Below are 13,819 nucleotides of genomic sequence, written 5' to 3'. Positions count from 1 at the left end.
CTGCCTGTCAGTATGCACTGCCATAAGCAGTAGATTTAAGGTGCCATTTACAGCCGCCCATATTCTATTGGTGCATTTATTTACTTAGTAACATCTATAGTAGAGCTATGCCCCAATACGATCAGAACTTCACTATTTGTGATTTGCACTGTTTCCAGGTATTGTTGAAGAATATCAGTTGCCATATTATGATATGGTGCCAAGTGACCCATCCTTTGAGGACATGAGAGAAGTTGTGTGCATTAAATGTTTACGGCCCACTGTGTCGAATAGATGGAACAGTGATGAGGTAAGTAGCTTGTTTTTATTTATTGCTTCTGAGAGATTTGTGTTACTAATACAATTCAATTGATTGAAATGCAACTTATGTGAACATATGTGAGATGGTAGAGTCCTTTCTTAGGGCTCATTCACGCCACCGTGTTTTCAGCACGTATTGCGTGTGCGATGCATGGCCGTGTGATACGTGGTGAATGGAGTCAGTGAAAGTAAATAGACTTTCTTGGCCGTATCATTGGGGGACACAGCAAGACCTTGCTGCCACTAGGAGGCGACACTAAGCAAAGAGTTTGTTCCTCCTAGCGGCTGAACCCCTCCTGCAGGCACTGAACTAAATCCGTTTTAGCTTAGTATCCGAAATAGGCAGGTCTTCTGCTTTTTTATTTCTTTCTCTCATCTAGCTGGGCATCAGAAATTAGATAACATTCCTGATGGTCTCCAAGTGGGGAGGGGGCGAACAGTGCTGCTCCAGACACACTGCTTCCCCCTCCTCCAAGAAGACAAAGCTGAACAGAGGGCAATAATAGTCCACTCCTTTTACCGACAGCCATGGGGTCACTGGAGTTTCCTGCCTGTTCTCCCACTTGCAGCAACCTCTCAGGTCAGAGGACTCTGCTGGTGCCCAGGGGAGCCAAAGAGAAGAGATTGAAGATAGGTGAGTAGACTGGATTAGGTGCGTATTCCGCTATGGTCTCTCCACTCCTCGACCCCTTCCTATCTTCCCTTCGGCACGGTGCCATCGTGCGTGGTTGGACTGGGGCCTGCTAGCGTGACCCTTTTCCCTGCGCTATCTCCCGCCCCCAGCGTCCCCCCAGCCTCTACCCTTTACTTTAATGCAACCGGGTTAGGCAGCCAGCGAGCCCCCAAACTCTGGTTTTGGACTCCCGATGTGCAGGGGTGGGGTGAATTTTCCCCCTCTTTCTGCGCATGGCTCACTACTCTGAACCGCCCCCTTCCGGGTGAAGCTCAAATTGGGTCGCCAGCTTCTAAAACTAGTAGGTAGCAAGCGAGGCAGAGCTCTGGTTGGGGCGAAGGGAGGGGGGTGACGCTTATTGCGGAGCAGTCCTCCGATCAGGTGAGACTCAGATCGAGACTCCATTTTTTTGGTGCACGCGATTCGCCAGTAGCGACGCAGATGAGCCCCACGCCGCCACAGCTTGCAGAAAATCGTGACATCTGTACGCTACTTCATTACCCCCTTTTACAGGAGGAGTAATGGTTGGGCCATCGGTCTCCGTTGTCTGCATAATGACTCACTGATGCCTACACTCATCCACAACATTACCTTCATTCATAGGAGGAGTAATTGTAAACCGTGCAAATCTGTATGGGTTTTGCACAGGTCCAGACAATTGTGACGTCCGTACTCTACCTCATTACCCCCTTTTTACAGCAGTAATGTTAGGACTGTGAGTCTCTGTATTCTGCATGATTTCTCAGTGAGGCCTACAGCCATCCACAACATTGCTGCCGGCCATAGGAGGAGTAACTATAAATCACTATTGCACTGATCCAGGGAATCATGGCATCCACACACTGCCTCATTACCTCGTTAACATGAGGACTAACGAAGGCAGTGGGTCTCCATATCCTACATGATCACCGGGTACTGTCATTCGCTACATTAATTGTTAAAGTACAGTCGGTCGTTACAACTGTGCTTGCTCTCATTAACCCCCTTTTTTTTACTGGAGAAGTACTGGTAGGATGAACTCAGTATTCGGTGCGAGTGTTTATTCATGTCTACCATTACCCACCATATTACCCCCATTTTAGAGGGGTAATAGTTAGAGATGAGCGAGCATACTCGCTAAGGGCAATTACTCGATCAAGCATTGCCCTTAGCGAGTACCTGCCGCTCAGAAGAAAAGGTTCGGCTGCCGGCGGCGGGGCAGAGCTGGGAGGAACGGAGGGAGATCTCTCTCTCTCCCTCTCTCCCCCCTGCTCACTGCCGCAAGTCACCTCTCACCCGCGCCGGCAGTCGAACCTTTTCTTCCGAGCGGGCAGGTACTCGCTAAGGGCAATGCTCGATCGAGTAATTGTCCTTAGCGAGTATGCTCTCTCATCTCTAGTAATAGTCAGTGGTGTGACTCTTTGTGTTGCACAGGTGTAGTCAATCATGGCAGCCATCCTCGTCATCATAGGACTGCGGGTCGCAGTCTTCTGCAGGATTACTGAATAATGCATACTCTTCCACCATATTACTACCTTCTTTAGGAGTAGTAATAGTAAGCTGGGAGACTCCCTACCTCTGGATCACAAGGAGCCAGGCTATCGCGACAACCGTTACCCATTATTACCCCCTTCTGGAGGAGTAATGGGAGGACTGTATTATGCATGATTGCTCAACCACTTTATCCGTCTCTCCCATGTAGGAGTGATAGTAACATGCCTACTATTTATATCCCTGTCGCATCTCTGAATGTCTAGTTGCATCCGCCACATTGTCCTCCTCAATGGAGGAGTAATAAGCTGAGAGACTCACCAACTCTCATAGTATGGAGACCGCACAAGTCAGGTCACTCATGATCACTATCCTCTATAATGTTAACCGCTCTCTTACGGGAACTAATGGTGGGATCGCAAATCCAGTCCCCGATCACACCTGCTCATTCTATCACTACCATCTTCCTCTGTATTCTCCCTCTCACGGGAAGAGAACTGTTAGTGATGTGTGACTTTGTCTCTCATGCCGCAGGCTAGCTCATAGTCAGTCTTCATGGTACGATACTCTCTCATTGCCTTCATCGGAGGGATGGTAGGCTGGGAGAGGCTCAGTCCTCTCAGAGCCATGACTTGAAGTCTTCTCCCTTATGCGTCCCTGGAATAGGGGACTGATGATAGTTCTAGAATCTTTACCTCTCGTTGTTACCGTATACACGGCTTCCGTTTGCTGACCCTGGCTAGTGCATTATTCCTCTGTCCTAGGAGGAATTATGGTGGTGGTGTGCAATGTTGTCTTAATCTTATATGCTACTGCAGATCTTATCCGCAGGCTCGTGTCCTAACCTTTTTCTTGTCTCTTCCCCTTGAGTACCGCTGTGTCCCCCAATGATACGGAGGAGAATACAGGATTTTTGGTAGAACTTACCGGAAAATATCTTTCTCATCACGTTCATTTGGGAACAAAGCACGCACCCAGTTGCTTATACTGGCACTGACGTCTGTTCTAAGACATCCCGCAATCTCGCCTGACTCTTTCCCTAGAACTATTGTTCTACTTATTGTCTGTATGGCTCAATGTCATGTTTTCGTCTGTTCTCTCCTACTGCTTATGTACAAACTGATTTAGTTCAGTGCCTGAAGGAGGAGTATAGCTGGTAGGAGGGGCAAACTCTTTCTTTGTTTAGTGTTGCCTCCTAGTGGCAGCAGCAATACCCAAGGTCTTCCTGTGTCCCCCAATGAATGTGCTGAGAAAGATTTTGCTGTAAGTTTTACCAAAAATCCTGTTTTCATTGATCTGTTTGCTTGTGCATGTAGACACTGCATGTACATACGCACGAGAAATAGATTGCAGCATGCTCTATTTCTCGGCGTACCACGCAGCGTGAGCCCTATACTTCTGTATGGGCAGCGTATTCATCGCTGTCCGTATGCAATATATTGTGTATGGGCGGCAAGTCATACGCAACCCGGCTCTGAAATAGAGCAGGGAATTAAACAAAAAAGAAAGGCAGCGTCACACTGTGCATGAGCATGTGCGTGAGATAGGCTGTCATGCGCACTGCACTCGCTGCCATACGCCATCTCTGCTGGCTCACACAGACCAGTAAAACGCTGCGGGACTCCCACAACGTTTAACGGATACAGTTATGTGCATGAGCCCTTAAAGGCAAGTTGAAGGGTCGGCTTGTTCTGGCCTTTACTTGCCCACATCATGCAGAGTGATAGCTCTTTCCCCTTTTTGTGTATGGAGAGCTGTTGGTCTGTATGATGTTGGCAGGGCCTACCCCTTTAACTCTAAGCTCAATTCCAAATTTTTTCTGGGTCAGACTTTAAAATACAGTCTTTTTCTCACTACAAGATGCAGTTTTCAGTTAGATAAAACCTTACTGAAAAGCACCTGATAGATCCAGAGGCCCCTGATCGCTACCTTAATGATCCGGCAGTGCATTGATCATTTAGAGAACTCTGCAGCCATACATACTGTGGCTGCATAGTCCTCCCTCCCCAATCAGTCCCCTCCACCAAGTAAAGGCGGCTTTACACGGCCCGATGAGCGCTTCAATGTCAGTTTGAGCGACAGCTTTGCGCGATCATTTTGCATAAAAATGAATTGGTATTTAAGTAGCTACTCAGCTACTTAAATACCAATTATGTATACAAATGAAGCCTTCACTGAACTCAGCTAATAGCCACAGAGAAACAATGCTATCAGCAGCCCTCAGTGTGTACCACTACTGCCAGCGTGTGCTGCTTGGAAAACCCCTTTTAATGACTAGCCCCTCCATTCTGTTAGACACCTCAGAAATGTTTAAGTTAGTATGAAATGTTTTTTTCTGTTATCTAAACTTGGGAGCGTTTTATAGTCCGAAAAATTCGGTATGTTTATTCTGAAAAGCCACAGCGTTGCTGTATGACATCACTACATTGGTGTCATTTATTTCACTCTCCACACGGACATGAAAGGCGGTTACACAGACCACACATTCTCAAACTGTGAGCAGGATTGAATGTGACCTCCAGCGGATCTGTGGAGGTTTCACCAATCTGCAGAGAGGACATTCAAAGTGGTAAAAAGTTCAGAAGTGCCCGCCTCGCCTGTAGACAGTGCAGAAGATGGTCTCGTCTTATCTGATAAAAGTATAATCTAATGAATGTACACAAAGAATCTAATTGGCAATTGCTGATGAATAATGAGAGGTAGTGAGGAGGACTGCTGGGATGTCCTTACTGTAGATACCTATGGAAATGCAGTCTTTACATTTCTTTAATGCGTTGTCTCCTTTATCTTCAGTGCTTGAGAGCGATTTTGAAGCTAATGGCTGAATGTTGGGCCCAGAATCCAGCGTCTCGTCTTACAGCTCTAAGGATCAAAAAGACACTCGCAAAAATGGTGGAGTCACAAGATGTAAAGATTTGACAATGGAAACCTTGGGCTCCAGGAACTGGACTCTAAACAGAGGGAGCAAAGTGCAAGACGAGGCAACTGAAGACTCAGCGGCCTCCATGATACATTTTGCAGGCTGCTATATATAAAGACTTAGTACTATGTAGAATATTGTGCCGAGGACGTCTCCTCCTCATCAGGAGCCTCTGTGGATGTCAGAACAGAATATTTTTGTTTTTTATATTTTATCAAGACTTTTATGACAGACTTCAAAGTTCAAGTTTTACGAGTAACGAATCGCATGTCTAAGCTAATATCGCTTTCTATGAAAGCAGCTACCACCAAGTTTTTTTTGTCTTTTTTATTGTTTAAAAATTTGTTACGCCCTTGTGGAGAAGAAACGTGTCAGCGTTGCCTTTTTACAGTTTGTACCCAACGCAAGAGTTTCATCTGTGCCACCAATTATTTGCCATATTTCCTTATTTAAAAAGCCAAACTTCTTCTTGATATTACAGACGTATCCTGTCTGCTTTGCTTTGGAGGTACAAGCTATTCTATAATGCTATTAATGTTGCTGAGACCCAAACCGTGACAACTATACCGTCCCTTCCCCCACACTACAAGTTGGCAAAAGTTCTTTAATGGCTATTTCTACCTTTCACAGCTGTATTTCTTTAGTACATCAGAAATAAAAAAAAAAAAAAAGCTCCTGTTCAGTACGTGTCAATTAACCCCCTTAGGCCTCATGTTCACGGGCAAAATATGATTTTAAATCCGCAGCGGATCACCCGCATGCGGATCCGCATCCCAAAGGGATGCATTGACCACCCGTGGGTAGATAAATACCCACGGATGGTCAATAAAAGTGAATTTAAAAAATGGAGCATGAAAAAAAATGTGACATGCTCCATTTTCGTGCGGGTCTCCCGCGGGGACACCTCCCGCAGGCTTCTATTGAAGCCTACGGAAGCCGTCCGGATCTGCGGGAGACCTAAAATAAGAATAACTTACCCAAAGCGGACCGGGCAGGTCTTCTCTTCTTCACGGCCGGATCTTCTTGCTTCGGCCCGGCGATGCGCGCGGCACGCTGCCGGTGTGCCGAGTACATCCGCCGGCCGAAGAAAGAAGATCCGGCCATGAAGAAGAGAAGACCTGCCCGGTCCGCTTCGGGTAAGTTATTCTTATTTATTCTTCTTTTCAGCGCTCATGTCTTTTCCCCGTGGACATCAGGCCTTAAAGGACTGCTTTAGTGTTTTTACATCAGCTGTTTAGGGGACCTCTTTGGACGATCTGTGCTCTTACGGTGAGGGACTGCGTGGAGTATCATACAGCCACAGGTTGGGATGCTTGCTGTCTGTGACAGGCGAAGGCAGGAATGGTTACCATTTCTTCCTCCCTGATCCCTGAATTCACGGCGCTCAGTGAGCATTAGACTATATAATAGAAGCCTCAGCAATGCCACTGCGTTAATTGGTCCCAGCGAACGGCGGAACAACGGTCAAATAACTATGCCGAGTCTAAAAGCTCTGTTGCATCATCAGGGTTGGTTTCCCTTTAACTAAGGCTACTATGACAGCCAAAGTTAAAAGGGAAATAAGAAATGCATAATTCATGTCTTCATAGTTTTTTGTTTTTTTTACTGGCCTTCTGAGGGACAAACTTAATCAGAAATTAAAAAATGCACCAAACAGCAAAAAGTCTATGTAAAAAAAAAAAAAAAAAACTAACAAAAAAATATGTTTATGTCCATAGCTGTAACCTCAACACAATTCTGCTAGCAAAACAGTGTTAGAATATTTGTGACCACTAGGAGCTAATGTTTATTTTAACATTTATCCTAAAGGGGTATTCCCATCTCATTTTTTATTGGGCAAGATCGAAAACTACTACCGGCTGTCCGTCTGGAGCCTGGGGATATCTGATTGCTTAGCTTTAATTGGCATTGCGGACACAGTGTAGCACAGCATACTGCCGTATTTCTGTAGCTCCTTGAATTACAGAAACAGTGTAGCGCACTGTTACGCCATTTCCATAGCTCCCTTTCAATGAGCGCTATGGGGAGAGTGTAGCACTAGGATCTTTCCGACACATGGACAGAATAGAGCTGTGGGAATACCCCTTTAAGTCTCTCAGCTGAGCACCAGGTTTACCTGCTAGCTGAAAATGGGGTCATAGGCTTTGTTGAGCCAGTCTTGAGTAGAGGCAACTCCTAGAGCTTCTGCTGCTTTATTTTAGCAGTTTTGGGGGAGGGGAAATGTTTCAGCACCAGAACTCAACAGATCAAAACTTTTGACATGGCAAAACTTTGTTGAAAGTATACTTACACTTTAAGGCCCTTTTCACATTATTGTTACACGAGTGCCAATCATTGAATCACTGTTAAGGCCCTCCAGCACCTACCTGCTTTGCTGTGAAGGTAGACATAGCCTTTAAGGTCCATACAAACAAAGGAGTCCTGAAGTTTTATTTTCGGTGTTCTATCAAATCGTATCACCTTGAAATTGGGATGGAAAAAATAGTGTAAGGTCATCCACGTGCCATCTCTTCTCAGTATTTGTGTGTTAGTCGGAAAGCCTATTGTCCTAATATGTATATTAGTTGAATGTCATTTTCCCCATGAACATTGTTTGTTGGTGTCTTGCATCTGCCATAAGTGTCGCCATGATTTTTTTTTTTAAGGTTACAAAAATAGGAGACAAAATTGTGCCAGAAGCTAAAATTGTTCCAACAAAACATTTTGCCAAACAAATAATCCCGTCACATTAGTAGTATAAACACCCACACGCCTTGTGTATTTAAAGGGTTTACAATTAAAACAAAACCACATCTCCCGACTGGACCCTCCCTATAATTACAAACTAGGACATACTCCCCTCCTGGGGCTATGGGACATATCTCGCATCGGCGGTGACGTCTGGGTTGACAGGCTAGGCGGAAGCACATGACCGCTTTGGCCAATTAGAAGTTACGTCATGTCCCCAAGCTGCCATGATATGAGCACTGATGACAGGAGTGCCCACCGTGATGCATGCTTCTACCCGGAAGTCACCGCCAATGCCAGCAGCGGCTTCCCCAGGAGAGCAGAGTATACCCTTGTTTTGTTATTTTTCACGGGGCCCAGCTGGAGGACAGGGTTTTGTTTTAACGACAAGACCTCTTTAAAGTATCTGCCATAATCTAATAGACATCAACAATGCAGATAAGACTACTTTTTCTAGCAACAGCATCACTCTTGTGTGAGTTTAGTATTTATTGCAAGTCGGTACCATTCAAGGACGTCTACTGCAACCCTCTTAAAAGCCACATTATTTTGAACATGCTTTGGGTATATAGGTATCACCAGAAATGTATGCAAGAATAGTGTGACGGTGGCCACATAAGTCAAACAACCATGATATGGGCCCATTTTGGTGTATATGATGCCTGATATGCACCTACCTTCCACTGTTCCTCCGAACCAGATATTGGGTAGGGTCTTGTGATCTATGCCTGATTCAGAAGACCCAAGAGTGGTCTATGGCTTCCTGGCATCATATGGAAGCTAAAATGTGCCCTTGTTAAGGCCATGTGCCTGTTGATGGAGTCCTAATCGTTTTAATATGCTTGAAAATGAAATACACAGTAGTGAGCAACTTTGGAAAGCAAAGGTTGCCATTGATTTACATACTGAATGGACAAAGGGTTACTAAACCCCTGAAGGGTCAGCGTGCCTTACTGCACAGTAACAAAGCTCTATTTGTGACATTTGTTTACACGATTATGTTTATATTGTGGCTTATAATATATTGGAAAATTTGGCTTGGGCTTGAGTTCACGCCGCATTTTGGTACGTGTTCAGCCTTTCTGTCCTGGAGTTGTCTGAATCGTCAAAAACTGCGTTTGACTAATGAAAGCCTATGACTGTCCAAGGTCCATATCAACGAAACACTTTGGTCTTTGATCAGGTTTTCAGTTAATTACAATAGTCTTTTTAGCACAAATAGCCATAAAGGAATGGGAATCTGGTCAAACTGAGATTAAAGCTTTGAACCTTTTCGTCTCCGACTAATGAAAGCTTAATCTGCCTTTGGATGGAACTGCTGGGTGCATACTGAAATGCGATGTAAACGCAGTCTTCAGTATAGTTGTATCCCTGTATAAGAGCTTGTTTACATAAAATGATTTCGGGCTTATTGTTTGTAAATGATGATGATTTTTTATCTTTAACACATTTTTCCTACAGTAACTTACAGGGAATCGGGCATCTGATAGATGCAGGCTCTGGTCCCGTTCCGTCCTAGCATGTCAGGGATATAGCTGATCATTAAATTACATTTGATTATATGAATCCATCTTAAAGGGGTTGGCCACATTCCAGTTGCTTTGCTGCAGAAAGCAGACAGCTCTGTACGTTGCACAGTGTTCGAAGTGGGTACTTCAGACTCCTTCTGAAATGAATGGGACTCTGCAGTACGAACCTGGGCCACTGTGCAATGTATAGAACTGTCTGCTTCCTGCAGCAAAACCACTAGAAGTAGGACAAGCCTTTTAAAAGGGTTATCTGGGGACACAGTTTTGTTCAAAAGCTGCTTCAGTTTGCAGCAGTAAAATAACAGAAGTCATGCTCTCCCTTCTGTGCTTCCACGCAGCTGTCGGCTCTGATCCCTGCTGGTCTTCACTACCGGGTGCAGGGAGTCAGTGATTATGTCCCCTACAAAAGGGCCATGTGACTGATGCAGCCAATCACCGACTCCCTTCAGCTGGTAAATAGATGCAGCTTCCATGTGACCCAGTTTGGGTTATCATCGCTTCCCTCCAGGAAGTGAGGTTCAGCGGAGACCGGAGAGCCGGCAGCTGTAGGGGGAACGTGGAAGGGTGAGTATGAATTCTGTTTTTACTGCTGTAGGCAATACATACGTTTGTCTCGGTGTTGATGCCGTCTTAGACTTACCCTGGCATCCTGCTTTCATTTTAATGTGACAAGGTAGTGGAATTTCACATAATTTGTCTCAAAATGGATATCTGACCAACCCATTACAAGTCAACCAGTGCATGTTGTATTTTAGCAAAGGACGCAGAGGAAAAATGGGAGAGATGAAGCAACACTAGTTTTTGGTTGACATGGGCAGCAACTCATTAGGTCATACTTTCATATTGCCGAGGCCTCCAATAATTAAAGAAATTGAATGGTTGCTATGGACAACTACTCCCCACCCACCCCGCTTCCTTCCTCTTTCTTTACATCAGTTTTGATACCCCGCCCCAAGGTATGTAACAAGCCATTTACTCAAACGAAAAAACAAGTTTTATGTGAGATTGAAATAATTATTAATGTTCAGCAAGAGAATACAGAATAAGGCCGGTCTCACACAGGCGCATTGTCATCACACGCGCAATCTTGCCACATGCAACTTGTGATGCCAATAGCGCATTGATGGCTATAACCTCTCTGAGCTCTGCGGTCCTGGTTCTGCTTCCATTACTTTCTAAGATCAGCTGGTTTCAGAAGCACCAACGTTCAGTTGTGACTGAGGGGAGATAAAATTCTGAAAAGATGGAGTTTACACAAGAAAGCTCTTTTAATTGCATCTTATCCATGAAAATGAAGTATATCCATAGAAGGATTTTGTCCAAAATGTATATAAATGAGTCTCCACTAGCAAAACTGTAACAAAAAAACTTGATTAGTTGCCTGTAGCAATCAATGTAAGGTCCTATAAAAATGCGTTTAGATGGAAGGATTATCGCTAAAACGAGCAAAAGTGAAAGATAACCGTGCGCTCTAGACGCAAGCCAATGACTGAGAATTATTCACTTTTCATTGTCTTATTCATGCAGCGTAAAAACAATCGTTGGCTCGTTCACTTATCGTCCGGTTTAAGCAGTCCTTTTTTAGTCCCTCTCATTCGCTAAGCAAGGGACTGAGCGTTTTTGGGTTTTTTTCATTTAAACGAGCCAACAATGCATTTGCCGTCTAAACAGGCTGTACGAGAACATACCAGCAACCGCGTTTCCCCGAAAATAAGACACTCTTATATTAATTTTTGTTCAAAACGGTTTAACTTTTTTACACGTATAGCTGCCTGGACACTATTTAAATTTGACTTTTTTAATTAACTGTAATCAGGGCTTAATTGTGGAGCAGGGCTTATATTTCAAGCATCCTCAAAAAGCTTGAAAAATCATTTTGCATCCTCAAAAATTCTGGAAAATCATGCTATGTCTTATTTTCAGGGAAACAGGGTAACAATGACGTCACTCACTCGTTCAAACAAGAATTGCCTCATCTCAAAGGACCATTAGAATATAAAAGCAGCAGTTCAACTGGTGCAAAGGAAAAGTGGAGTTGTTGTCCATGGCAACCTGTTTTGCTAAAAAAAAAAATTGTCTCACCAGAAACTACACAGCTCATTTAATAAGAAGTGTTTCATCTGCAATCTAAACCGAGTGGCCTTTATAGTATAATTTCCAGGTAAAGTGATGTTTCTCCCAAATACCCTAATGTTTAATTTGTTCCTCTAGTCTTTTCCTGGGATGAAAGGAAATATTGTGCAACCAGCGATGGGTTTTGTCATCATGTACCAAGGTTTGATCTGATTTGTGTATTATAAACTGTACAATAAAGTAGCACTATAGGTAATGTAACAAGTGTAAATAGTTAAGAATATAACATAAAGCAGCGGCTATACTACGATTATATATATATGCCAGAACTGTAGAATAACCTCTCAAAGTGTAACACTAAATGTATTTTGTACAGCATCTGGTTGCAAAGGTGCCTTATATTAAGTTTACCATAAATTGCTTTGTTCTGTACACAGACAATGTCCAATGTATCATTTCTAAGTAAATAAGCTTATTTTAGTAAATGCTTGTTGTTTTTTGGAGGTCGCTGGGGGGCGGGGTCTTTCATTAAAGAAACAAAACAGAATCAAAGAGGAACAGCAAGATAAGATGTCTTGGGGCTTCATTCTCATTGCATTTCCTCCTCCCATGCAGGGGTTCCGTCCTCACTTAGGTCTGCAATTATGAAAATGGGGTACCATGGATGTCATTTTTTGGCCATGATTAACAGCTGAACGGAGACTAATATGTATTTAAACATAATATATCCTGGAATGTATGGCACAAGATGTTAACCTAAAATGCATTTTAAAGCAAAACACAAATACCATCCATCACCCATAAACTCACACACTGAAAAAAGTATGTAAGTACGAAAGTAAGCTTACTGTTGAGACCCCCATTGATTGAATGGGGGTTTCGTGTCCCCCTCCGACTGTCACTGTGGGGTCATCGTTTCCCCTGCAGTGATGTCAGAAAGAAAGGAGTGCAGACCAAGAATGCACAGTTACCTCTCTGCTCATTTCCATGGAACTAGCAAATACCGAGCGCTTGTCACTACTATCTCTAGTAGTCCCATTGAAAATGAATGGAGCAGCAGTAATGATTTATGTCACACACACTACTCAGACTCTTCACCAGGGGTGTTGTAGACCAGCAGTGAGGGTGACAGGACCCCTGTTCTTGGGATCAGTGGGGGTGAGCCCCCCAATCCATCAGCAAGTTGTCCCTTATCCTGTGGATAGTGGATAACTTTTAATCTTGGTACATCCTCTTTAATGTATAAAACGAGATTTTTTTTCTTGTTTGTTTTTTTACAAGATGACTGTGATAGATGCTATATAGTGAAAACTCTATTCACCTGGTTGAAGATCTATTTTGCATTGGTAGAGAGGAGTATGACAAGCATGCAGCCTGGTTTAGCTTTTATATATAAATGCTTTGGTTGTGTAATGTTCCTTTCTACCTACTATAAACCCTGCTTTGCTCCTGGTAAGTGATCTCAGCAGACAATTGGTGGCCAAAATCCTTCCAAACAGCTTGGCTTCAAGACTGAGCAAAGAAATTTGGCTGTAGCTTTAAAATTGAACGGAGTCCTTTACAGCATTATTAATGACAAAAATATGTCCTATAAGTGAGTTTCACAGCAGAGCAGATCCATTAAAGGGGTTCACGAGAACTTGAACTAATATCATGCAGATCGGTGGAGGTCTCCCTCCTGATTTTTAAAAAGACTAGAGGGACAGCTATTTTGGACTCCATATTAAAGGGGTTGTCCCGCGCCGAAACGTTTTTTTGTTTTTTTTCAACCCCCCCCTGTTCGGCGCGAGACAACCCCGATGCAGGGACTTAAAAAAAAACCCGCACAGCGCTTATCTGAATCCCGCGCTCCGGTGACTTCTATACTTACCTGCTGAAGATGGCCGCCGGGATCTTCTCTCTCGGTGGACCGCAGGGCTTCTGTGCGGTCCATTGCCGATTCCAGCCTCCTGATTGGCTGGAATCGGCACGTGACGGGGCGGAGCTACACGGAGGCGGCATCCTGCACGAACGGCCCCATTGAAGAAAGAAGACCCGGACTGCGCAAGCGCGGCTAATTTGGCCATTAGACGGCCAAAATTAGTCGGCTCCATGGGAACGAGGACGCTAGCAACGGAGCAGGTAAGT

The 13,819-nt window shown here is 44.2% G+C and overlaps 1 protein-coding gene across 1 annotated transcript in view; it reads left to right on the top strand.

Moving 5' to 3' along the window:
- BMPR1A (bone morphogenetic protein receptor type 1A) overlaps positions 1–5,841 on the top strand; it is a 99,552-nt gene extending 93,711 nt beyond the window's left edge. Inside the window, exons 12-13 of the mRNA XM_066600455.1 lie at positions 159–289; positions 5,237–5,841. Coding sequence (XP_066456552.1) covers positions 159–289; positions 5,237–5,362 — 257 coding nt within the window. The 3' untranslated portion in view covers positions 5,363–5,841. The remainder of the gene's footprint in view (positions 1–158; positions 290–5,236) is intronic.
- Positions 5,842–13,819: the final 7,978 nt, after the last annotated feature.

The sequence above is a fragment of the Eleutherodactylus coqui genome, chromosome 4 (assembly GCF_035609145.1).
Source record: "Eleutherodactylus coqui strain aEleCoq1 chromosome 4, aEleCoq1.hap1, whole genome shotgun sequence".
NCBI classification, from domain to species: domain Eukaryota; kingdom Metazoa; phylum Chordata; class Amphibia; order Anura; family Eleutherodactylidae; genus Eleutherodactylus; species Eleutherodactylus coqui.
Note: the sequence above shows the minus strand (reverse complement) of the source record. Positions and strands in the feature narration are given on the sequence as shown.